Source organism: Festucalex cinctus, chromosome 6 (assembly GCF_051991245.1).
Source record: "Festucalex cinctus isolate MCC-2025b chromosome 6, RoL_Fcin_1.0, whole genome shotgun sequence".
Classification (NCBI taxonomy): domain Eukaryota; kingdom Metazoa; phylum Chordata; class Actinopteri; order Syngnathiformes; family Syngnathidae; genus Festucalex; species Festucalex cinctus.
This window is the reverse complement of record NC_135416.1, coordinates 4088786-4115690: the sequence shown is the minus strand read 5'-3', so window position 1 is coordinate 4115690 and position 26905 is coordinate 4088786. Positions and strand designations below refer to the sequence as shown.

Below are 26905 nucleotides of genomic sequence, written 5' to 3'. Positions count from 1 at the left end.
TATAAATGGTCATTTAAAAAAACAAAAAAACGCCTTGCTATACATGGTCGTTAAAAAAAAACAAAAAAACAAAAAACGCCTTAAAGTACATGGTCATAAAAAATAAATAAAAAATAACGCCTTACTATACATGGTCATTTAAAAAATGATGCCTTACGTGACCATCATCATTAAATGTTTTACTATACATGGTCGTTAAACAAAAAATAAAAAAAATAAAAATATATACTATACATGGTCGTTTTAAAAGCCAGACTTTTTTTTTTTTTTTTTTTTAAAGGACACCTTGTGGTGTCTTGGTGACATGGTCAACTCAAATCATGGTCAACAAAAAAAAACCGTACTATAACCAAATCAGTTTTTGTTGTTTTTTTAAGATTCATTTATATATGGTTTATATAATCAAATAATTAGACAATTAACTGGGGACGAGTATCTTTTTTCATTGGCTACTTGGACTACTTATCAATGTATTATGGATACCGAATAGAAATGTACAGTGAGTGTGAATCAACGGGTTCACGTGACACATTTAGTGAAAGCACGTCTTTATTAATTACAGACAGATAAATAATAATGTCAATTATATACAGCTTGATTGTTGGTAGTTTAGGCGGAACACTTGCCCCCTCAATCAGTTTCTGAAATCTTGTCCAGCAGAATCTTCCGCACTGCAATCGGGTCGGCCCGGCCTTTGGTCTCCTTTCGAACCGACCCCATCAGCTTGTTCAGGACGTTTTGGTTGCCTGCTTGGAAGGCCCGCACCTAAACGCAAAAAGGAAAAGGGAAAGAAGCGGGTGGGAGGAGTTGAATAAATCAATCATCTTATAGGAAAGTAAGTCTTTTTTTTTTTTTTTTTTTTTAAATTAGGATTATTAAAAAAAATGTCATGCAAATGATTTCCCCAACATGTTTCATTTTAGTTAGTTTCGATTTTGTTTTTAATTTTGTTTGTAAAATTTAGTTAGTTTTAATTAGTTTTCAGGGGTGTTTGTTAGTTTTTATTAGTTTTAGTTATTTAATAAATGCTTAATTTTAGTTTAATTTTAGTTAGTTTCAGTATTAGTTTAAAAAAAAAAAGTCTATTACTTGTGCGCAATATTAAAAAAACAAACAAAAAAAAAACACCATGATGGGAGTGATGTCATCTGAAGTTGCTTTTCTATTGGCTGTTGCTAGATGATGTCACTTTTGTGTGACACACTTTCAAACGTCCTTATTCTGGTTTAATGGCAAAATAAATCTACTTAAAATCACATTTAAAATCATCCCCAAAGGCTCATGCATTAAATTAATTGCCAATAAAATAAAGGACATTTTTGCCATAATTATAGTTCGTTTTAAGTTTGTTGTTTAAACATAAAATGTAGTTTCCGTTTTTGTTTTTTTCTTAACAAAATTGTTTTTTTACTTTGAGTTTTTTGGTGAGTTTCAGTCGAACTTTCTCCTGACCTCTTGCGGATGCGAGTCCACCACCTTGGCGCAGACCGCGCGCAGCTGCTCCACGTCACTAACGAGGCTCAAGTCCTGCTCGCCGACAATCTCCGCCGCCGTCTTCGCACCCGACTGCTTCCACATCTCTTGGAACACCTGACGCGCACACACATCCAGGTGAGGAAAACTAAGCGCCAGTTGCGTATGCGTGCGCGTGCTGACCTGCTTGGCCACCGTGGACGAGATGCTTCCTGCTTCCAGCAGCTCGAGCAGCTGCGCCACGGAGGACGGCGACACGCGGCTGAAAACGTAGCAAAAAGGACACCTAGCTTCATGCTAACGTTAGCATTGATAGTGCGTACGTTTTGCTTTGTTTTTTGTATCAATCCGTGTCACCTTTGGCTGACGTTCAAGTCTTGTTGTTTGAGGAGCGCCAGCAGCTCGTTGGTCACCCAGCCAATCACCTTCCTGGGCTCCCGGCTGGTGGCCTTCAGCACGCACTCAAAGTATTCCACCAGGCCTTCCTCATTCTGCAATGTTTTGAATGAGGACACATTCAAAAAAAAAAAAAACCAAATATGATTTTTTTTTTTTTTTTTTATCCTGAGATGAAGCCTGTCGGTTTCTGACCAGGAGGGTGAAGCTGTGCTCGGGCAGGATGTCGTACGTCTCCACCAGCCGGTCTCGCCGGACGGCGGGCAGCTCGGGGAGCTCGGCCCTCAGGGTCTGCAGCACCACCGTCCGCCGGGCGTCGGCCCCCGCCGGGACGGAGGCGGGGTCTTCGTACACCATCAGAGGCGGCAGGTTGGGCTCGGGCATGAACCTGACACGCGTCACATGATCAAGATTCCAATGAGCGGGCGCAACATCAGGTACGCCGGCACAGTCCAACTCGTTAGCCAGAAAGAAAGTTGAATTGTTTATTTCAATGACGTGACTAGTTTCCTAACAGACTCCGCTATCAACTAACTGTCAAGTGACGAGTTAACCACATTTTGAACCAGCTTTCTGTAACTGAATATCAGCACTGACTCACTTTGTAAGCAATTGAGTAAGCAACTGACTAGCTAACTGTCTCAACAACTTTCTTTCTAAGTAACTTCAGAACTAACTACCTGACCAGTTAACTGTTTAACTCATTCACTCGCCGCCATTTTCACATTTCGCAATCCCGTTCGCTTTACTGAATTTTGACTGATTTTGCAAAGCCCACAGAATATTGTGTTCTATTGCTATAAAAACATGGAACCTATCAAAAGAAAGATTAAAGTCACTTCTTTCATCTGAGAAAAAAAAAGTATGTTTCTATCTATTTCCGTTTTGCAGCAATTAGCATTAGAAGAGAGCTAAGTTTCATCAGTTTTCACAAATCTATTCAAAATTAATTTTAAATTTAAAGTAATTTAGCTTTTTTTCTGGATGGCCTTGGTTGATCTTTGCTCTGCTGCCACCTGCTGGCCGTTTGTGTAATAACTACCATTTCTGCAACCGTTCTTTGCAGTTGAGAGGCTGCATCAAAGCCTTCTGTATGCTCTAGCATTAAAAAAAAACAAAAAAACGTATAAACACATTTTTGGGACACTTAAAACATAAAAAAAAAACAAAACAAAAAAAAACGTATTTACACGTTATTGGGAGCAAATGAGTTAACTGACTGAATTTTTGGACACTGCTCTTGTATTGGATGTCAGGTGTACCTAATGTTGTGTCCAATAGATGCAATGAGTTTTTCACCTGTAGTCCTGGAGACCTTCTTTGTCCCTCATGGGCACCGTCGTCCTATCGTAGATCGACAGATAAACAAACAAACAAATATATGAACAATCGGGACCTTGCAGCGGTCGCTGCTCGGGCCCTAATGAAAACAGATCAATTATATAAAGTGTCATATTCAAGGTGTACTAAACCTCCATCCATCCATTTTCTTAACCGCTTGCTCCTCGCAAGGGTCGCGGGGATGCTGGAGCCTATCCCAGCCGGCATCGGGCAGCAGGCGGGGTACACCCTGACCTGGTCGCCAGCCAATCGCAGGTGTCCTAAACATCCATTATGAACCCGAGAGCGGTCCCCACTCTTACCCGGATTTGGAATCGTATGAGCGGGTCTCGTTGTGCACGCGGCCCCCTCGCCGCAACACGTCCGTCTGTCTCCGGATCTCGTAGTCTTTTGCCGTGAACGAACAGGAGCCCGTTTTCAGCGCACGTTTTACGCAGCGGCGGAAATTGAGGTCAATTTCAGGCGAGTCTTACCGATGGCCTTGGCCAGGTAACGGACGCTGTTGATGTTCTTCACTTCGGTCCTGACGCCCAGCGGCTCGCCGGGTCTGTGCACCGACACGTTGGCGTCCACCCTCAGCTGGCCCTCTGTGGAGAAGTCGGCGTTTTTAGCTTTTTGGTAAGGCAAGGCAAGTTTATTTGTATAGCACATTTCATACACAAGGCAACTCAATGTGCTTTACACGAGGAAAGACAACACATAAGCATCAAGAAACAGTAGTTAACATTCAGAGGAAGAAAAATAAATGAAAATAGGTTACAAACTAACAATCTTAAAACATTATTCAACAAACTTTTAAAAATTTAACATAAGGAAGTTTAAAATGATAATGATAAAAATAAAAATAAAAACAAAAAAAATATATAAAAATAAAAATAAAAAAAAAAAAAAAAATAAAAGAAAAAAAAAAATAAAAAAAAAAATAAAAAAAAAAAAATAAAAATAAAAAAAACACTTAATTAAAGCTGGTACAAGTTGGTACAAGTGAAAAGTTAGAAAATAACGTTAAAAAATATTTGCCTTAATTGCGAGCTGCAGTAACTGACATCTATATCCAAAAAAAAAAAAAAAAAAGTGAGCACCATACCCGACATGTTTCCTTGACAGGTTCCGAGGGCCTGCATGATGAGCTGAAGCTCCCTGACGGCCGCCGCCGCCTCCTCGCCACACGTCATGTCGGGCTCCATCACCAGCTCCATCAGGCCCACACCTGACCACGACATTAACGCGCATAAACGGCTGGAGGCTGGAGCGGGGGGGGGGCGGCTCCACCACCTCAGGGCTCTTCTTACCCGCCCTGTTGAGGTCGACGAGCGTCCGTTCGCGGGCGTCGTCGCGCAGGCTCTTGCCGCTGTCCTGCTCCAGCTGGATCTGCTTGACGCGGACGTTCTTCCGGACCATCCGGTTCTTCTTCTTGCCGCCCAGGAGGCTGTAAGTCAGCACGCCGTCCACCGCCACGGGCCGCCGCTGCTGCGTGATCTGGTAGCCCGCCTGATGATAGGGGGGAGGGGTCAAAAAGTCATTTCCAACAAACCACGTTGAGTCATAGCCAGGGATTTTCATAGTTTTGGAATTTACATTTGAGTTAGCTTTGATTTCATTTTCAGTTTTGTTTTTTTTAAATTGAGTTAGTTTTCATGAGTTTTCATGGTGGTTCTGTTAGTTTTTATTAGTTTTAGTTATTTAATAAATGTTTAGTTTTGGTTTCAGTATTAGTTTTTTTGGTTATTTTTTTAATGTGTATTACTTGTGAGCAATATTTAAAAAAAAAAAAAAATGGCAGCGACGTCATCTCAAGGTGCTTTTCTATTGGCTGCTGCTAGATGACGTCACCTATTTGTGACGGTTAATTTCCGGTTAATAATATCAAAATAAATCAATTTAAAATCATATTTAAAATCATCCCCAAAGGCTGATGCATTAAATTAATTACCAAAGACTAAAATGAAGGACTTTTTTTTTTATATATATATAATTATAGTTTTCATTAGTTTTGTAAACATAAAATTTAATTTCAGTTAGTTTTCATTTTTTAAAATAATTTTGGTGTATTTATTATTATTTTATTTCGAAATTGTTTTTTGAATTTTAGTTTTTTTGTTAGTTTTAGCTAACTAAAATAACCTTGGTAATAACTCAAATTAAGCGTTTTAATGAGTGCTTTCCAGATTTAATAATTATGTCTGTCTCCTAATTGGATGACAAAATAATAGAAAAAAAAAAAAAAAACTTTTTTTTTCGCCTTGATAAAGTTCCAAAATCTTCACTTGAGCCTACTTTTTTTTCTCGAACACGTCAAAAATGATGAACTGTCATTAAAATCCTGAATCTATACAATTTTATTATTATTATCATGTATTATTATTTTTTTTTTTACTCAATGTGTGCTGCAACCTTTTAGTTTCTTAAACTATGCCGTTTAATTTTACATGTTTTAAATGTAGCATTTGGAGATTTATTTGAAATGTAAAGTGCATTAACTTATTATTATTATTATTATTATTATCATCATCATGTCTTTCTCTATCAACTGACTTTAAATCTGAAGGAGACATCCAAAGTTGAACAGTAATAAGGTCAAAAACATATTAGCAAAAAAAAACAAAAAACAAAACATCAAATCCTGCCTCCAATTAAAGGTGATGATGTGATGAAACAGTGAACAAACGTCATATTTTTTTCTCTTGAGAATGTTCAGCAAGTTCCACTTTCTGCCATAAGGGGGCAGTCAAATGAAGCTCGAAAGACTCGATCCCGTTTGAGCAACTTGAAGGGTGGTGAACTCAATTTATACAGCCAGAAGCGAAAAAAAAAAAAAAAAAAAAAAAAAAAAGTTCCTTATAAATTGAACACCCGCTCTCATTACTGCTCTTCTCTTACTTATCCTCCATCATAAGTTGGGAGACATGTGGGATATTAATGAGCACCAGTTTAATGTTGCAGCTTTAAAAAGTGCTCAGTATTATTAATACACTCAATAAGAAATAATAAGAAACAAATGGATGTAAAATAGATGGCGGCTGCACTCGTTCATTAAAATGCAGCGGCCGTGTTGTTGCATTTTCACTCTCAAGGTTTCTTCTTCTTTTTTTTTTTTTTCTTCCTTCCTGAAAAGCACGAGAATAATAAATATTTCATCTGCTTCCCGTATTCCTCGCGCTGCCCCCTCGGTGCGTACGAGCTGCCCGCGTTGCCGTGGCAACCGTATCGTATAACGTGACTCATGCTCCACGAGCAAGGTGGGAGTGAAAGCGCAGCGGAGGGAAACGCCTCACCAGGAGAATTTTTTGTTTTTGTTTTTTTTAACTTGAATAATGTAATTCAAGCAAAATATGAAATACATCAAATACATTGAATTCCCCTGTATACAGGACTGTCTCAGAATATTAGAATATTGTGATCAAGTCCTTTATTTTCTGTAATGCAATTAAATAAGCAAAAATGCCAAACATTCTGGATTCATTACAAATCAACTGAAATATTGCAAGCCTGTTATTGTTTTAATATTGCTGATTATGGCATTTTTTTTAACTTGGCCTGAGGAAATATTCTAATATTTTGTGATAGGATATTTGCGTTTTCTTAAGCTGTAAGCCATAATCAGCAATATTAAAATAATAAAAGAAAATAAAGAACTTTATCACAATATTCTATTTTTCTGAGAGAGTCCTGTATAATTCATTAGTATAAAAAATAAAAAAATAAGCATTTGTAAGTGATTATTAGGTTATTATTAGATTATTAGGGTAGGTAGATGATATGTACTATTTTATAAATATTTTAAATATGTATACTTTAAATATTCTTTCAGCTTTATTTTTTAAATATTAAAAAATATATATAATTAACATTTTTAATAACATATATATTAAATTTCAGTTTTAAATTTTATTTAATATTATGTACCGGTATATTTTTAAAATTTTCAATTATATATAAATTCATTGTACATATATAGGATTTTAAATTTAATGTCTAAATGATTAATCAATTATCCAAAATATTTATTTATTAATATAATTGATTAGTTGTTTAATATATATATTTTTTTTTATTTTATTTCCATTTTTAAAATTGTTTTTAAATAACGTATAATGAAAAAGCTGTAATGTTAATAATCGCTTTATTTAGCAAAGCTTGATAGGAGAACTCATGATCATTTAAAGGTCCTTTGCATAAATATCGCGAGACTATTTTGCACATTGCTTGTCACCGTTAAAATGATTCAAAAGAAAAAAACATGCCCCAAAATCTCAAGTGTCTGTTTGTTTGTAAATGCGTGCTATACAAGTGTTTGCCTTTTTACATCGCAATAATTATTTGCACAGATGCTGGGTCATTTGGCTATTAAACAAGCATGCCAGCTGGTCATTAATATGATTTACTGGATTTGCAATCGAGCATTTAGAAAAATATCCCGCCATTTTTACAATGCCTCCAAGGAACATTCACAATAAGTGAATCAATTGTTTTTAGTTGTTTTAATGTTAACGCAATGGGACAATCTGTCTCTGGAATGTTCTGAAATGAGCAAAAAAAAAGAAACGATCCCCAAAAATGAAGCAAGGAAAATGGCATTTTGAACTGAAACTCACGGGGAGATCGGCGTAGAAGTAGTGCTTCCTGTCGAAAAGTGACTTCCTGTTGATGCGGCAGTCGAGAGCCAAGCCCGTCATCACGGCTGCCTCGACGCATCGTTTGTTCAGGACCTGGCGAGACACATACGCTGGAAATGATTCATCATGACACATAGATGACGGTTGGGACTAAAGTTCTTACAGGTAACGTGCCAGGTAAGGAGGCGTCGAAGAAGGATACGAGGGAGTTTGGAGGCGACAGGAAGTTGACGGCCGAGCCGGAGAACATTTTAGTGTGGGATTGAATCTGGGCGTGGATCTCCAGGCCGACTACGCCTTCCAGCTGCATGGGAACACTGCAAAGTGAACAATAAAGTCAAAATATTACGAGAAACAAAGTTTTGCCTGATGGATAAAAGGTGCAATGATACGCAATGTTTTTGTTGTTGTTGTTAAAAATGTTTTACAAGAAGAAAGACGCACTGTTATCAGAAAAGTTATGATAATTGGAGAATTAACTCGCACTGTTCCGCGAATAGTCAAATTGGTACGACAAAAATGTACTGTCTCGAAGGTAGTGTTACGTTAGGAGAAAAAAAAAATCTAAGTTATGAGAATAAAGTTCTAACATCACAAAAAAAGGAATAAAGTTGTCAAGTTACATGAAAAAAATGCAAAGTTATGAGAAGGAAGTGGTCAAGTTACTGTAATAAAGCAGCAACAACAATTGTAAAATTGTTAACATTTTGAGGGGGAAAAAAAGCCGTAAGGTTGAATCTTTTTTTCTTTTTTTTTTTTTTTTTTAATTGCCAGTGGTTTTTGTGCGTGAAACAAAACAGCTACGTTAACAACCCCCGACTTTGCAATAAATTGCAAACATTTAAAAAAAAAAAAAAAAAAGTACAGAGCGGCATTTGAACCCGTGACCGAGCACCTTCAGGTGAGCGCTTTACACACTATTCGACGTGCTGGTATACATTCACCTGCGCAGAATTTCTACTAGCAGTTCTCGCGCGATTCACGGCAAAATAACTCTAGAACGCTAGCTTGCGGGTGGCCGGTTATGGCAAAATAACCACCTGGAGATTGAATTGTTAACCACTGTCAAGGGTTGCAATAATGAACCGGTGCAGCTGTCTTTTCTCACTATGAAAGAAAAAAATACGAGGGAAAAAAAAAAAGAGGTAAAATCAAATTACTACAACAACTAATAGCATCTACAGACGAGCTAGCAGATTAGCCACAACTCGAAGGCCATTTACTCCATTTTATAGGCTTTATCAACCTTTTTGTCCTGTTCTGCAACTGGCCATCATATCGCGAAGATCCGATGTTCAATCGCCGGACTGTAAAAGACGCATTAGGATACAATAATAATGTTTTCTTCAACATTTTGTAGGGGACACTTCCTGCAGCAGTGGAGGCTGCCATGTTGGTTTATGAAGCGCGGTCACTTATGGGAATTGTAGTTCTTCAAGGCGTGTAGAATAGGCGAGAGTTGGGTTTACACTCGTTTTTACTGTTACAAGAAAAAAGTTGTATAGTTACGAGAATAAAGTTGTAACGTTATGAGAATAAAAAGTGAAATTACTTTTTTTTTTTTTTTTTTTTTAAACACATTCTTCTTTCATTTACTGGCCGATTTGGTGCATACCGTCACCGCCTGTACAACAGACCTGTACTAGTTTAGACTCAGAAGTTTAACGTAAAGTAAAGTAGGGAAAAAAAACTATAATTTGGATACTGTTTTGTTTTAGGCATTTGTTGTGGACTACTATTGGTGAAAATTGTAGTTCTTCAAGCCAAGGTGTACGCACTGAGGCTCATATTTAAACTACAAACCCCAGCATTGCGGGGAGGGGGAGAAATGACGCATTTCCGGGTTAACGTTTGGCGGGACGAGTAGTCAGAGAACACCAAACTTTGAACCACGCACGTCCTTTCAACATGATGGCTACAAACGGAAAAACGTTTGACGACGGTCCGGTGAACGGTACCGCGCCGCACGCCGATGCCTCGACGGAGGATCACTTCACCTTCAGCCCGGAGCCGAGCTTGGAGGACATCCGCCGCATGCAGGCCGAGTTCACCGACGAGCGCGACTGGAACAAGTTCCACCAGCCCCGCAATCTCCTCCTGGCCATGGTGGGAGAGGTCGGCGAAGTCTCGGAGCTCTTCCAGTGGAAGGGCGAGGTGGCCGAGGGCCTGCCCGACTGGAGCGACTCGGAGCGGGAGCAGCTCGCCCATGAGCTGAGCGACGTGTTCATCTACCTGGTGGAGCTGGCCGAGAAGTGCCGCGTGGACCTGCCCCAAGCCGCCCTCCGCAAAATGGCCCTGAACAGACTCAAGTACCCCGCAAGCAAAGTGCACGGCTCGGCCAAAAAGTACACTGAATATAAGGACTGATGTATTTTTGAGATTTATATAACGTGGACTTTTTTTGGTGGTGTCAATCATATCTTCAGCTGCTTTTTTTTTTTTTTTTTTACATCTTGAATTGTCTTTTACGTATGTTCGTGCTTCAAAGTTACTTGCAGACACTTCACCATGCTTTTAAAAAAGATTTTACTTGATTTTCATGGCTCATCTAAACCCCTTTGAAAATAGTACACACTAATGTAATATATAAGTTCATGGCCACTTGTTTTTTGTTTTACATGTGCTTTTTCTGTCAAAGCGCTCAGCCAAAGTAAAGTGTTCTTTACCTTCTTTGAATTTGAGTATATTTACTAATGTTATATTGGAGGTCAGAGTCTACTGGATTCATCCATCAGAAGTTTTGATCTGTCTCAAAAGCAATTAGTCATTTGGTGTTGACTGAAAATGACATCACCTGTTTTCTGGGTGTGGTCGTGTCAATTTCATAAGCTGAGTGAGCCCTCAACGAATGTGATGTTATGAATTTTTGACTTGACTTCCCTTTGAAGTATTACATTTATAAGTGGAGGATGACCTAAATCCCAACACGACTTTAACAAAAGCCTGAGTAGAGATTTATGATAAAATGAATGTTTTATATTCCCATATAGAGACTGTATATACTGTAGTAGGGGTGTTAAAAAAAAAAAAAAATCGATTCGGCGATATATCGCGATACTACATCGCGCGATTCTCGAATCGATTCAATAATCGGCAGAATCGATTTTTTTTTTTTTTTTTTTTTTTTAGGATTCACACCTTGTGCATGGAAGAATGTTATATGAACGGAACATTAAGCCTTAATATTTTTATTTTAATGCTGTTCAAACATGAAACAGATTACAACCTCTATAAGACTGAAATTTCAGATAAATAAATAATACATTTTCATATAAATCTTACACTCTACAAGCTTACTGATTAGTATTTTCTAAATTTGAATGAAAAAAATCGCAACAATCGACTTATAAATTCGTATCGGGATTAATCGGTATCGAATCGAATCGTGACCTGTGAATCGTGATACGAATCGAATCGTCAGGTACTAGGCAATTCACACCCCTATACTGTAGTGTATATCCCAATATAGTATTTGCCTTTAAATGACATTATTGCCAATATTCCTATACAACAAATACAATACAACAAAACCCAAACATTCAGTGGAAAAATACCATTATAAACATTTGGTTGTAAAACCAGTTAGGTATATTGTAAATTGTATATTGTTCAATAAAAAATAGGCTATAGCTGTTTCACTTTCGGTTAAAGTTTACTGATTTAATGTCAATTACACAATTTATATTTAAAACAAAAACTTTGCTTTAGAATGGCCCTTAGCTTAAGTCTACTGTAACATATGGAAAAGGTCATTGATGGGCTCGCATCAATAGTTGCCAAGTTCTAACTTTAAGCAACAGTTATTTGAACACAAAACTCAGAGCAATAGACAATAGGTAGACAACACTGACTTTTTTTTTTTTCATCCTCTGCAAAAAAAAAATCGTTTTTCATCCTATGCCAAAAAAAAAAAAAAAAAAACTAATAAAGATAATGCATATAACCATGATGGTCACTTTGCAGTCATGGTGATGCTTTTTTTTTTTTTTTTTTAAATTGATTGACACTGCCAGAGATGTGTTTTCCTCTCACCACTGTTATGTCTAATACGTGAGCTTGGTGAGAGGCTCCGAATGCTAGAAAGCTTTTTTTTTTTTTTCTTTCTGAATAATAGAAAGCTTTTTTTTCCCCCTCGCTTCCACCACCAGCACGCCGGCCTCCATTTGTCGTGCGTGCGGAGAATGACGGACAGCCAGCGGTGACGTCCCGGCTCAGCTCGGCATCGACTGATCAAAGCGGCGTGGTGAGGCTGCAGGAGTTGGACTCAATGAAAGGCGCCTTTCTGCACTGTCTGCTCTCATTTTGGGTGTGGAACCGACAAGGGGAAAAGTTCAATTAGGGTGTGCTAAATTCTTCCTTTGATCTTTTTTTATTTTTTTTTATTTTTTTTTTAAGTTTGGCACATTTCGCTTTCAGACACCCTACTAAGGACACCTGTATTCATCTAATGACATGCAATACATGATGCGGATAAGAAAGTCCAAATCAGAAAGGATAAAAAAAAATAATGCTCACTTCTTGCAATAATGCACATTCACAAAACCATTTATGGTATATCCAGTTTAAGTAAAAGTAGAAGTCAGATTTTCCAATGGAAATATTTTTAATTACACATGGTCCCTCAAAATAGCACCATTAATTTATTAGCTAAACCCCTGGCAACAAAAGTGAGTACACCTTTAAGGGAAAATATTCAGTGGCAATACTTTGTATGGCCACCATTATTTTCCAGCACTGTCTTAATCCTGGACTGTCTATGTAAAACAAATAAATGAATAAATATTACAATTGAGTCAATGTAAATGTGTCAATTGAATTGACACATTTTTCACATTTATGCATTCAATGGAATAAGACTTAAACTGTACAATATTTTTTGTTTAAACATTTTTTTTATATATTTCCAACAACTCAAATTTAAATATACATAATAAAATACATTACATTTAAACACAATAAAAAAAAATAATCTTACATTTTGTATTTTTAATTTTTTGGAATATTTGTATTTTTAAATATTATTTTCACATTTTCATGTACCAAAAGTAAAATTAATAGAGTTACACATTTTTTTTTTTTTATAGAATAATATGAATTTCAATTATGTTTTAAATATTTTATTTAATTAAATATTTTTTTTCATACAAGTACAAAAATAATGTTCTAGATTAAAATTAGAATTAATCATAAATTTTGTTTTAAATATTTTATTTTAAAATATTTTTTACACGTTACAAATTATAAATTCAAAGAAACGTTGAGCATAAATTCAAATAAATAAGTTTAAATGTTTGTCTTTATGTACTTAATAATATTAAAATACAATAAAAAAAATAACTATAGCATCTTTCATTTTTAGAAAATATTTTTAAAAATATATACTCTTATTTTTCTTTTTACAGATACCTTATTTTAGTATTGTTATATATACTGTATATGCAAACAACATTTGCCTGACGAAAACAAGAAGCCCAACGGAACAAAAATGAAAAGTCTGAACGCGAACAAACAAATTTTCTGGGAGATTAATCGTTGGCGTTGTGGTCCTTGAGGTGGTGAACGGCGATAGTGGTGCGCATTGTACTTCAAATCCTCTCTGAATGGCCTCCAAGGCCGTCCTCAGTCAAAGAGACTGTTGCTACGAAGCACTGTTGCTATGGAGGAGGAGGCGGTCGCGCGTCAAACAGACACGGACCACCGAAGGGGGGAGCCCTTTCTCCCCTCATTGGAGAGAAAAAAAAAAGAAAAAAAAAAAGTTTTGAACATGTTTAGAAAATGGGTCAGAATAGCACAAGTGCGACTACTATTGTTGGTGGCCTCAGATGGCTGGATGGAGGCTGCATTTGAAGGCAGATGACGTACAAGTCCATCAATTGCAGGCTTCATTATGTTTTTTTCACAGTCGCCGATAGCCTTTGGAGGTTGAAGGTATATTATGTCGGCGAAAACACATTCAGATTGTAAAAGGTCCTTCAAATTCGCCCTTCATTTCTTTTTGTTGTTGCTGTTGTGAAGGTTTGGCAACTTTCATTTCAGAATGCGTCAATGTACTACGTATGCTATCATCAATTCATGTACTGCATTCGAAATGAATTTAACCTTCAAATGTAGCCTTATCGGCATGTTTTTCAAGCTCGCCCTCATTTGAAACGTCATTCAAATGCAGCCTGAAAAGCGTGAGGCAAGATGTTTTCGTGTTTGTTGCTCAGCTGTGATTGTGAATAGGTCCAAGTCCGATTCAAGCATTTGCATCAACACCCTCCCAGTGTTTCATTCCGGCATCGTGATGAGCCCTGCCAGCAAACCCAACTTTCTCTTTGTGATCAAGTGTGCAGCAGAATCCAACCTGCCCTGGGCGCCTTTGTCCACGCGTCCATTTTTTCTCAGCATTTTAGCTCCTTTTTTTGTTTTTTTTTCTTCCTGGGTCATTACGCGGTCACCACTTCCTGCTCCTTTCTTCTGCCTTGCTCCGCATCACTGCTGAGGGGAAATGAAAAAAAACAAACACGGACTTAAATTTGGTGTATAAAATATTTTTTATATATATATTACATATTTTTTTATTTTAAAATATGACCTTTAAAAAATCCATGAGATGAAAAAATGCCAGTAAAAAATTGAAAATGAAATAATTAATTCATAAATATTTTAAATATATGAAATTATTATTATTATTATTATATTTTAAATATATTAAAACATATATTTGTAAAATATGAATGTATTTATTGCTGTAAGTTTCCTTGTGCTGGAAATAAAGATACATTTGCAAAATATATGACCATCAATACAATAAATTTTTTTATGGCTTCCATGCAGAGTCATGCTTTTTAACAGCTGTTACAAAAATGCATTGACTAAAAAAATCAGAATGTGGGAATGTGGGTTTGGCTTCCATTCCATGGTCACAATTTTTAACAGCTCTGATAACATTGAGTCAAAAAATTCAGCTGTCAGAATGTGTGACTTTTGGTTTTAAAGCAGTCATTGTTTCAAAGGGGGATTTGTCTTCTATGCAGTGTCATGATATGTAACACTTGTAAACTTGAGTTAAAAATTTCAGCTGTCAGAATGTGTGACCTCGGGTTTTCAAGAACTTGTAGTCAGGTTTCCAAATTAGGGCTTCAGATGAGCTGTACATTATTTTTTACAATAGGTGCCATACACATCACTTCATATTTTAAAAAATGTACATTTAACCACCATGTTTATCTACCATTTATCAAATTTCATTCTTTCTTTGATTCATCCTGTACACACATAATGAATGTGACATTTTCCATTGGGTTCTACCTCTACCTCTCATCCACTCGAGACACCCCCCCTCTTGCCCCCCCTCTCCACACAATACCAAGGGGAGGTTTTAATGCGGGCCTAACAAAAGGGGCCCCACACGACTATCGGTGGAGATAAATTAGCCTCACGTCAGGGACTTGAAGCCCAGTGTGAATACAGTGATGTGTGTTTGTGGCTGTTTTGGTCCAGTGGCTGTTTCAAGTGATGGGTGGGAGGCAAAAATCCCAGCATCCACACAGGGAGGCCTGTTTAATTATTGCACACACGACTCGTCTCATATTACCTAATAATTGCTTTTCTCTGGCGCCGCGCGACGAGGAAATTGAGTTAGGGATCGATGGTTTTGCCACATATTTCATCACTGGGGGGAAAGAAAAACAAAACATCTATAAATGTGAAACGTTTCCACGGCGGGTGATAGCATCGCCAGTTCTTAAAGGATTGAAACGCTATCAGAGAACAAAATGTGCGTCTCGTTTGGGACGAGAGCGATTCATTTTCTCATCGTAGAGACTTAGCGTTTGAATTAAGTGTGAAAAATGGGGAATTTTGGGATCCTTTTACGTAATAGCAAGTGGCAGCTGCTTAATAGAGGGCACCATGCTCAGTTGAATCACCTTGAATAAGAAAAAAAAACAATGAAAGGAATACTTCACTTATTTAGCCCATTATAGCAATAAAAAGTTAATATTTTGTCTATGATTAATTTGATACTTTCATTATTTTTCATGTACAATTAGTACCTTTAAAAACACATTTTGTAACTTGCTGTCGACTGAAAATGACATCACAAGGGCTCAGGTAACCAATCACAGCTCACCTGTTTTCTAGGTTTGGTCATGTGACATTCACAAGCTGAGCTGTGATTGGTTACCTGAGGCCTTGTGATGTCATTTTCGGTTGATAGCAAGTTGCAAAATGTGTTTTTAAAGGTACTAATTGTTCTTGTAAAATAATGAAAATATCAAATTTATTATAGGCAAAATATTCATGTTTGGGTGCCAAACATGGCAAAATAAGTAAAGTATCCCTTTAAAGGGAAATAAAATGTTTTTTACAATTATTTTAAATGTAATTTTTAGATTTTTTATGGGGGGTGGGGGTGGGGGCTAAAATATATTTGAGGTTCATCAGTGTGTTTTGAAATATTATTTGGGATCATTAAAAACAATCTATACCTGCAATTTTCCAATTGCATTTTAATGTGCGTAAAATTAAATGTGAATTTTGGTTATTCACGTACGTATTTTGTCCGTATTTAAAACTGCATTTTTGTCATACAACGGGTTAGGAAGTGCATGTGGGTCTATATCTGCTCCCTCAGTAGCGCTGATGAAAAATTGTACCACTGTATCTCCTTTTTTTTTTTTTTTTTTAAAGTGCTTTTATGAAGGTGGCAATTTAACCAAAGCAACATCCAGCCCGCTGCAATCCCGTCCACAAAGTAATCCCATTTTCTCATTTGCACTTGAACGAAATGCACGTGTTTACGTTATACGGGCGCATAACTTCCAGGGTACGAGGGATACGGGGAGGGGCAGGAGGTTGTAACACCAGACAAAAGCCAAACCATTGGCACTGGCACTCTTGCCAGGAGACGACGGCGCACCCCTTTCTATTCAGGTGGTGGCACTGAAGGGGTCCGTTCCCACCGCCAAACACAGGCCAGATGGGATGGGAGAGGCCCAGACTGCCTCTATTGTCCTTTAGGGTATTTTTCCCCCTCACTTTTTTTTTTAAACCATCTTCAACCCTTTTTTAGAAGCTGTTTGAATAATCCCATTAGCTGCAGATTCCTGTAGGCTACCAGCACGTGAATTAGGCCATCAAAATGTGACCAGCAAAACAAAGTTTTCACCTATCCGCTAAGTGAAATGTAGAAAAACTGCCATATCGTATGTTCTCAAGGCTTCTCTGAGCTGAGCGGAAAGCAAACAAATCAACGTCAGCTGAACTGAGCTGATGCCAATTGAAGGGGCTGAAGCTAAAAAATGAGACATTTATTAGAAGAGAGCCTAACGAAGCGGATGACTTTAAACAAGAGAGAAATTGAGTGAATTGGAAGGGAATGAACGAGACGACATTCAGCCCAAAAAACCCCCCCAAAAAAACACTGGAATTCCACTTATCCAGTCGGGTCACCACTTGCTGCAAATGACACTGCTTATTATCTCCCTGATAGCTCTGCCGAGTGCAAAGCCAAATGTGATATGTCACTTCCTGTTCAATTATCATCACAGGTTCTCAGACTTTTCGGGGGTCCTATTATCACCGGCATGTCTGTCCAATTTAATGTTCATCTTTGAAAATGGTGTCGGGGGATAATTTCTTCCACTTTTTCGCAGAGAATCTTCAAAATGATCGTCAGACTTTGGCGTTGTCCATATTAGAGCGCGTAAGCTGGAAAAAGCGTCACTATTTAGTGTTTCCTGCTTCCAGGTTGGAGCTCAATAGGCCAAATTCCCTTGTAGGATTTGGTTCTATAATCAGCCCTAAAATGGCCGTCTCAAACCAAAATGTACAACTTCCTGTTCAATTTTGGGCACGTCTGTTTGAGACCAATCCTTGAATCTCATGACACAGTGGTTTTTTATTTTCTTAAAAATTCCCAGGCTAAATTTTAACAAAATTTGCTCCCAAAATGGCTGACTTCCTGTTGTATTAGAGCATGGATCCGTGAGAATTTTCCACGTGTTTTGTTATGAGACATGTCCACCATATTTAATGTCGATCGGTGAATCTAGTGATGGGGATAATTTAGAAAAACTTTCTTTGCGCCATTTTGATTGAATCTGCCCAAAAATGTCTCCTTTAAATCAAAATGGCCGACCTCCTGTTCAATTTTGGGCTTGGGTCCTTGAGACCTTTTTGGTATGTCCTCCCAATTTTGTATTAATTGATGGAACTGGTGCCGGGGGCTATTTTTATTTTAATTTTTAATTTTTTTTTAACAAAATTTGCAACTTCACAAGCCTCTTCTTCATATCATTCATTTAATTGGTTGCCAGTGGCTAATTTTTCCAAACTCCTCAGGCCCCTTTTTCATGGAAATCAGCCCTAAAATGATTGAACCAAAACTTTGACACAGAATTCCCAGAAGGGCAAAGCCGCTTACAGCCTCTAGGGGCATCAGAATAATATGCTGCAATGTATCAATAATCTGAAGTAAAGTCAATGATGTGAAAAGTCAGGGAAGGAAAACAAAACAAAACAAAACGCCATCTTCCCGTGTAATTAAGCGACAAAATTTCCCGACAACACACACCGGGACGTGAAAGTGGTGAAATTAGACTAACAGTCCCGGCGCGTCAGCGCTTTTAGCATATTTTTTTGCATACTTTGTGCACATTTTAAGGAAATTTGGGGCGCAGCCGCTCTGTGTAAAATGTTTGGATGAATAGGCGATTAGCAGCTTTTTTGGGCTAGTCCCTAAAGACCCTGCTTCATTTATTCAGTCTGCTTGGATTTTTGTTTATTTCACAAACAGCCTGGTGTGAGGTAAGTGGATGGATGAAATAAAATTAAAATCAAGTCAAATGTCTCATTTTGAAGCTGGATAATAAACAGGGCTGGGCTGGCCATCTGGCATACAGGGCAGATGCCCGGTGGGCCAACCTCTTTTGGGGCCGATGCAGTCCTTTTTCATGATTATTTTCCTACATTTTACCACAAGAGACTGCATGGTCCACAATTTAGAAGGGCCAGTCCATTAATCAATTTTGAACATAGATCGCAAACTCAAACATCATCAAGTGGGCCGTAGTCAAAATGCCAGAGACGGAACTGGAGGGACTTTGCTGGTTACAGTCTACTTGCATTGCTCCCCCCACCCCCCCAAAAAAAACAAACAAAAAAAAACATGCAATTTGCATCTTTGCCACCTGAGATGAAGCCCCACAAGATTTACTGTCATCCAGTGTGAACAATTCGGTTCAAATCCAAATTGTATTGGTTTTGTCGTAGTATCAAGCCTGCTAGCTAGCTAGCTAGTGCGATTACAACAAAAATAATAACAAACAGAGGTGAGTTACTTTTGGTGCAGATGTAGCAGAACTTGGTTATAGGAAAGTAAAAAAAAATAATACAGTGCAGGGACTGAGCCCTGACACAAACACATTTATATGTCGGCAAAGCACATCATAAATCTCATATTTCCTTGGCACTAAAATACCACAAGATGGCACCAAAGAAAAAAAGATCTTGAAATCTCGAACATTATTAAGTCGAGAATCCTACCCTCCCGTAATAAAGCGTCTTAGATGCTCGTTGAAGGTTGTGACACAGCAATGAACTTGTCACCACGCGGAGCATCCTGCCTTCTTGCTCCCTCCCGTTAATGGCGGCCATCTTTCCTGGACCGGCTCCATTAATTCCGGACGAAGGAGGGTGACATTGTGTCCGTAATGGCCGCTTTTATGTACGACAATAAAAGGCTTAAATGCGCCTCCTTTTATTTTTTAGGGATGTTGTTTTCTGTCAAAGTCACACAAGCGCCCAAAGAGCCAACGTGTGATTCATTGCAGACAGATAGACAGACATGCATACATTTGTATAATGCTGATCACCGAGCATTCACGTCTTTTTTGTTGCTATTATGCACCGTATAATAGTATTCCCCATACTGCATGTACAGCAAATGCAGAGAACATAAACATATCATTCATACAACTTATTTTGGTATGAATGCTGACAACCAACCATTTACATCCTCTATTTAAAGTATGACAACATTATAGCGTATTCACCGTGTCAGAGTGAATGCTGTGAAGTGTGAATCAATAATTCACTATAACCTTGGCGTGCGCCCCAAAAATTAATGAGGATGTAAGAACCAAAACATGCTGCTTTATATGAAGACTCGCTTCAAACATAAATATATGCAAATGCTGTGAATCTTGTAATCCTGTAGCCCAGTACAGCTTTTTGCATAAATGCTGAGAACTAAGCATTCATTAATCCATGATGATTGATACAAAACAACACAATGTTTTTGAGAATGCTGAAAAATCCTTTTGTGTCTAAACATTTTATCGTAAAGGGATACTTGACTCATTGAGCCATTTTCAGCAGTAAAAAGTTAATATTTTGTCCAGAATTAATTTGATAACTTACATCACCTGAGCCATAATTGGTCGTGACGTATTTCCTCATCACCTGTGCGGTGATGTCATCTTCAGTCGACAGCAAGTGGCAAAATTAGTTTTTAAAGGTATTAACTGTTCATGAAAAACTAGACTAAGTGCAATTTCTGGCGAAATTGCGTGGGAATGCTGAAAGCTGAATGCTAAGATTTGAATGCATGTAGAATGCTTATGAAGTAAATTAAGAGATAAATTATGAAATTATGACCTCCTCGTTACTGGACAATGCACTTTACCAACTGTGCCACCGAGCACCTGGTAATAATGATAAGTTTATATGTATGGAAGTGGGCGTGGAAAGTGATATGAAGAAAAAGTTCAATGTCTGTCAAATTGAAAATGAATGGGGAAAAGTTGATATTAAACGTTAAATTGTGCAAATACTGTAAGCAGTGTGGAATCAGACAATATATACCCCAGGAGGAGTCATTTTTTAAAGCTGGTTGTTAAGCGGCAATAATAATGAAGTTACAAGTGGACAATAATGAAGTTATCACATTAATCATAGACAAAATATTATCTTCTTACTGTTCAAAATGTCTCTCAAACAAAATAGATCACTGTGTGGCTTCCAAGCGTCCAATCGGATTCTTCCGTTCTGATGTTATGCGTAGAAGGCTGATTTGAACTTGAATTTGGGGATTACTATGCAGTGTTTTGATTGGCTAACCAGCATTCTCGTTTTTAACTTCCTTGCCTTTCCTTTTCCATTTTGGCCTGGCAAGATCACCTCATGGAATTATTTATTTATTTATTTTTCCGAAGGAATTTCAATTTCCAGTTATCTGCCGCTCATGACGCCGCGCCCGCCTTCAATAACGGCACCTGGCCTGCGGGACGTCATTAGGATGCACCTCAATCATGCGAGGCCCAGCCGCACCGAAGAGACGGCTCGGAGAGGGACCAATCAATTCAGGCGCAGATGGAACGATCCGACTTTGACGGCCTAGAACGTCATTCCAGAGCTTGGGTGCCGGGATTAGCATTCAGGGAAGGGCGTTTATCGTGCGGTCACCTATTTGGAAAGCCCTAAGACTGAAATTGAAGTCGGTGCACACAGACAGAGTGACAAGTACATACAAAGACACAACCAATGGGGACACGTAGGCCGATATCCAAAAACAGGGACACAAAAAGAAACATGGACACATACACAGGGTCAAAAATGTATAAATAGTAGAGGTGTGCAAAATTTCCGATTCTTAGATTATTCACGATTCGGCCGTGCAACAATCGAGAACGATTCACAAATGTCCAAATTCCGATTATATAAATATGCCAAGGGAAGCGAAACGAGCGAAAAGTACGCGGAACTGAAACGCAGTAGCGCGCGCGGTCTTCGGGACGCTTTTTGGGACGGACCGAGAGTACACATCCACAACTCACGCCTCGAGATTCAAAACAACAACAAGCATGGCTGAGCTGACCAACCCACCTCTTCGTGAGATCAGACCTGCTCCGAAAAGGCAAACAACTTCAGGCGGAAGTATCAGCTAGCTGGCTGCAGTGCGTCGGTTAGCGTTCTACAGGGCGCCGCGCAGTGATACGAACGAACGAACAGAAAAGTAGTGGCTGGCGGTAATGGCGTCTGACTTTATTCAGAAAAGAGTATTGTGGTGGAAATGTATCACGCTTTTGAAAACAAATAGTTTTTAGAAGAAAAACGCTTTATTTCCGAGACCCCAGCCAGCTTGCTGGACTATTTTCCTCTCGTCCAACGCCGTAGTCAGCGCTGATCGCACACACGGGAGGTGAGGATCAAATTGAGATTCATGTTAAAAAAGCCGAACGATCCCATTAATGTTTACACGTTCATGTTTACACAAGTTAAAAAGCAGAAAAGCACTTGAGGGTTTTTTTTTTTTTGTACCTCTGAGAAACTTTAATGTTTACATGTTCATCTTTACACAACTTAAAAAGCAGGAAAGCACTTTTTTTTTTTAAGGCATTTGTATTGAAGTAGTAGTTCACATTGTCTTTCATTTATACCTCAGTGCACTTTTGAGTGGATAAAAATAATATATTTTTGCTCAATGCTATGTTTTATTCTGTTGAAGACTGAATATACTTAAAAGCTGTTGTTACAGAATGAGGACTTGAGTATTTTATTTACTGTTTTGAACTGTTAACTTGATACTGAAATAGTAGTTTATTTAGGTCTGAGAGGACTTTTGTACTATTTTTGTAACTAATGTACGAAACATTAAAAGCGCCAAAATACATTGTTTTTTTTCTGCTGCCTGGGGGGAAATCAATAATCGTTTTATAATCGAATCGTCGCCTCTGAATCGTAATCGCAATCGAATCGTGAGGTGCCCCAAGATTCCCACCTCTAATAAATAGGGACTTCATACACATGCACGCAGAAGGAGTAAAATAGCTATGGCAGCGAGCATAATTAAAACATGAGGCAGCGACATTTTCTTGTCTGGTGGGTGAATAAATTACACCAAGTGTTAACGCTGACCTCATCTCTAATTTATTGGGAGCGCATCAACGCTCCGGGCGATGATTTGTAACGATTATACAAGTATACAGTTTGTCTTAGCAAGACTTTTACTCCGGACTATTACTTCCTGTCATGGCCCCGCCTTTTTTCTTTTTGTTAGCCCATCAGTTCCTGTAGCCTCTTCGACACCAAGATACTGCAAAATGAACCCATCATATTTCGACTAGTCTCGTAACGTTATACATTTCTTCGACACGTTTACTGAGAATTAGCATTTTAGCAATAAGCATTAAATTAAATTTTTTTTTTTTTTAGCATTGAGCCAATAAAGCCCAGCTAGGCAGTATATCGCGACTCACTGTTGGCCTCTCATGCTGTCGTAGCAACAAACAAAAGCGAGTTAGCCAAGTTGGACGCCACGTCTGAGGGATGAACTAGCTTAGCACTAGCTAGCTAGCTGGGTAGATGCTAGCGCAGCGTAAAGGGGATGGATATAACATGGGACAAAAGAGCAAAAAAAAAAAACATGCTGGGCTCTGCCGTTAGCCAAGTTACCGTGTGGAATCCTGGAGATAGAAGTCAATTATTTTAAGCTAAAAGGGAAAACCTTTCCGTGGGTTGATACACTGCGTCAGTGCTTCGGTGTAATCTACTCTCCGATATGTTTGAATATGAGATAACCCAACATGGCTTTTTAAACATGATGAAGATAAAGTGATATATAAGTGCACTCCATTCACAATTTACCATTTGGATTTTTCATCTGTTGGACTATGTTGTATTTTTCAGAAAAGCGCAACATTTTCAAATTGATTTGAATGTCATTTGCTGACTTTAACACTAATGGTGAATAAAGTTTTTGGGTATTTTTATTCTTTTACCATCTCATATTTTTATGTTTCATTCCTGTAACACTATAATAAAAAAAAAAAAAAAAAAAAAAAACCTAATGTATTTTGGTTATGTTTATTTTTTACTTAACCATTGATGAAATATCCTGATTTTTCTTCTTGGATTACACGGACTTCATCACATGCCTAACACAAGCAGGATATTGCGGCAACAATTGTAATCGAAAATTCTGATTTACAAATTTTCCAAAACGCAGCATCGGTACCATGGGGAGATTTTGTTCTACCCAATGTGCTTTTTGTGACACTTTAACTGCGTGTTTCTAAGAAGAAGAAACGCATAGTAGAGCAGCCAGCATATTCTTTAAAAAAATATATATATATTACCAACCCCGTGGCTCAGTTTGACAGCTCAACGAGGCTAATTCAGGACCCCCTGCAGGCGGAATGCATTGGATTTAGGGGGACCAATGAAAGCAACATAAATCATACAGTCGCACAAACAAACCCTGCTGTGCAACGCTAGAATTTACTTGGGGAAAAAAAAAAAAGTCAGATTTTCTTCAGAATAAACTTCACAAATGATGTGAAAAACACATTCAATAATTTGACTGTACAGAGGATATAAAAAGTCTTCACATCTCTGTACAAATGTTTTTCCCTTCTTCGTGATGCATTTTTTTAACTAGTGTGATTTATAAACTGAAAAATATGGTATAAGTTTTTCGTTATGTTGCTTTATGACACCCAATTAACAAAAAGCGAACTAGCTAAATAATTAAGAGGATAACTAACTAGCAAGTAAAATAGCTAAAAAAGAAATTTGCGTCTTTTTTCAGATGTGAAGTTTTGGATTTTGCATTTGTTATTTTTTATTTCGTTTTGGCTTTTGTTTTTTAAATTTGGTTATTTTCAATTATTTTTTTCTTACCAATTTTGCAAGTTTGTATTTATTTTTTTTGAAAATGCTTTGTTTTAGTTTAGGTTTCTTTAGTTTTAGTATTAGTTTTAGTTTGTGGTATGCATAAAAGGTTTTTGAGTGAGTTGCTTATGTCGTTTTCCAAGACACAATTAAACAGGCAAAAATGCTATCAAACTAACCAACTAATTAACTAGTAAGCATAGTAATAAACTTTTTCTCTGAGCTTTTCACACCCAAACCATCTTTTTACGGTGAAACAGGACGGAGAGACGCAATCTTTTGTGTACCGTCGCTCTATGAAAAGAAAGGTGCACAACAAACAATCTGTCATTGTTTGGCCGTGCCGCTAGATTGCTTGTCTATGTTTTATGCGTGGCCATAAAACAAAAGACGTGCGCAGTGTAGAGAAGCGTGTGCCTCCTATTGTCAATATTCCGCTCGCCGTCACGATCAATAAAAAGCAGGTTCTGTTTGAACGAGTGTCCCGAGAAGCCCGTGCTGTCAGCGTCGACCCTCATTACGCTCGGCCTCTCTGGCGTGGAAATGTCACGCACTCCCCACAAGGTCTTAATTAGCATCCTCAATCATGGAGGCAGCGTGCAACACTTTTGCCATTTAATTGCAGTACTGAGTTGCTTAAACGATGCGTGGGAAGTGTCTATGTGGGATGACAGGATTGTACTGTACTGCATAATCCAGTTTTTCAATTTGTTGTTGTTGTTGTTGTTGTTGTTGTTAAAATTAGGGCTTAAGGGAGAGGACCTTGAAAATATAAGTGCATAAAAGATTCTTGACATCACATAGCTCCTGAAATCACATAGCGTTTTTCCAGTTGAAACCAGATGATGGTTACAACCGTTCAGAACAGACACTTGACCTCACGGTCATGACCCAAACATAACCCTTGCATGACCCAAACTTAACCCTGATATGAACCAGTCATGACAGTATGCTACTTCTCTTGAACTGGGTCGACGTCATAAAATGTGTGCATGGTGTACCTAATGATGTGACCAGTTAATGCAGATGATGGACAGCGGCTGCTGCATCCTGTCATCAGTCAGCCTGGTTATGACTTTAATCACAGTCAGCCATTCACACATTTTGGAAAATCAAAAGCGTGAAATATTGCCCATTTGAGGCAGAAATTCATTTTGTTTGAGTCATTTTGTTGCATTCCAAGACGCCGGCTGCCAATAAATGTCACATTTGCAGGGACTGATGTGCGCTATTTGCTAATTAAGATGCTTTTATGCTGCACTTTACACATTAGACACCAGTAAAATTTCCCACCTTTTACACGCAGGTGAAGATAACGGCGTTGAGGAAGCAAAGAAACAAATCACTTTCATTTTAGAAAAACAAACCAAATAGCTGTCGTGGCTTATCTTGAGAAGCATTAAGACGAGGACAGAATGATAACAGAGGTTGTTTGAAGAGAAGGGAGTGAGTGAGTGAGTGAGTGAGTGAGTGAGTGAGTGAGTGAGTGAGTGAGTGGGTGGGCTGGCGGCAGGCAGATGGGCTTTATTGTTTCACGATTTGATTTCCAATAATTCCAAGGTATCGCATATTCCATGGCTGACGAGCTTTTGAGCACGCGTCACACTGTGGGGGGGAAAAACTAATAACGGCCGGCTTTATGTGCTGTGAAATTAAATGTAACTAATAGCTAAGTGTATATACATAAAAGTCAGTCAACGCTGATTCGTGACTCACTATTCGCAAACTCACCCACTCGGTGTCTTGACTTGCGACGTACTTATAACGCACTTATGCGACCGCATTCAAAATCATATGGCAAATCATCTTTCCCTATTGAAATGCTACTAATCACTTCCGGCAGCATAAAAAAACATACAAACTTAAATAAAATGTAGAGAATTAAACAGTTTATGTACTAAGGGCATCGTGCACTCAATCTGATGTGTGAACCTTGGCCACCAGAGGGCAGTATAATACATATATATATATATATGACACATATTAATGAAGAAACACAGAAGAAGACTGTCTTACCTAAGCTAATTGTTTTCACAGAGGAATGAATACAGGCTTGATTTTTAAAGTTTTAATAATGACGACAACATCTACGCTTGTTTCGTCAGCCCACGTATTGCCTTTTGTGTTAGAATAAAGCTAGTGGACACTTAACTCACATTTTTGCTCACAACTAAAGCAAAACAACAACAACAACAAAAACACAAAAAAATGAGCAGAGCAACAAGATTTTATTTTATAGTATTTGCTATTATTATTGAAAAAAAATAAAGTGTTCTGGGATTATAGTTGGGTCATTTACTGCTTAAATCATTTACATAGGCAACATTTTAAGTGTCAGGGGTCCATAACTTACTATTCATGTCTATGCTTGATCCCCGACCTCTACGAATAAGGCAGCCTCACTGTAAATGTTTTATATC

At 38.0% G+C, this 26905-nt stretch overlaps 3 protein-coding genes and 1 long non-coding RNA gene across 15 annotated transcripts in view; 2 read left to right on the top strand and 2 right to left on the bottom strand.

The window, feature by feature from the left end:
* Positions 1–531: 531 nt before the first annotated feature.
* Positions 532–9228, bottom strand: gatb (glutamyl-tRNA(Gln) amidotransferase, subunit B). Its single transcript, XM_077525387.1, has 13 exons — positions 9073–9228; positions 7990–8143; positions 7806–7919; positions 4503–4701; positions 4298–4420; positions 3684–3797; positions 3513–3597; positions 3169–3213; positions 2065–2257; positions 1831–1964; positions 1657–1735; positions 1453–1590; positions 532–765 (listed from the first exon to the last, which is right to left on the bottom strand). Exons 1-13 carry the CDS (start codon positions 9216–9218, stop codon positions 631–633), a joined length of 1659 nt encoding a protein of 552 aa, XP_077381513.1. The 5' UTR covers positions 9219–9228; the 3' UTR covers positions 532–630.
* On the top strand, positions 2316–5002 carry LOC144021263 (uncharacterized). Its single transcript, XR_013284090.1, has 2 exons — positions 2316–3828; positions 4318–5002. It is a non-coding gene; the product is annotated as an uncharacterized LOC144021263 (long non-coding RNA).
* A 415-nt stretch (positions 9229–9643) lies between the features above and the next one.
* On the top strand, positions 9644–10502 carry dctpp1 (dCTP pyrophosphatase 1). The gene has a single exon (XM_077524654.1). The coding sequence runs from the start codon at positions 9735–9737 to the stop codon at positions 10191–10193; it is 459 nt and encodes a 152-aa protein (XP_077380780.1). The 5' UTR covers positions 9644–9734; the 3' UTR covers positions 10194–10502.
* Positions 10503–13069: 2567 nt separating this feature from the next.
* The window catches only part of LOC144021325 (uncharacterized), a 46396-nt gene continuing 32560 nt past the window's right edge, over positions 13070–26905 (bottom strand). For 9 of the 12 annotated variants that reach the window (XM_077525529.1, XM_077525525.1, XM_077525521.1 and 6 more), the window contains 2 exons: positions 15406–15483; positions 13070–14303 (listed from right to left, as the gene is read on the bottom strand). In XM_077525529.1, coding sequence (XP_077381655.1) covers positions 14263–14303; positions 15406–15483 — 119 coding nt within the window. In that variant the 3' untranslated portion in view covers positions 13070–14262. Of the gene's footprint in view, positions 14307–15405; positions 15484–26905 lie in introns of all 12 variants that reach the window. The other 3 variants (XR_013284104.1, XM_077525524.1, XM_077525523.1) reach the window with 2 other exon arrangements.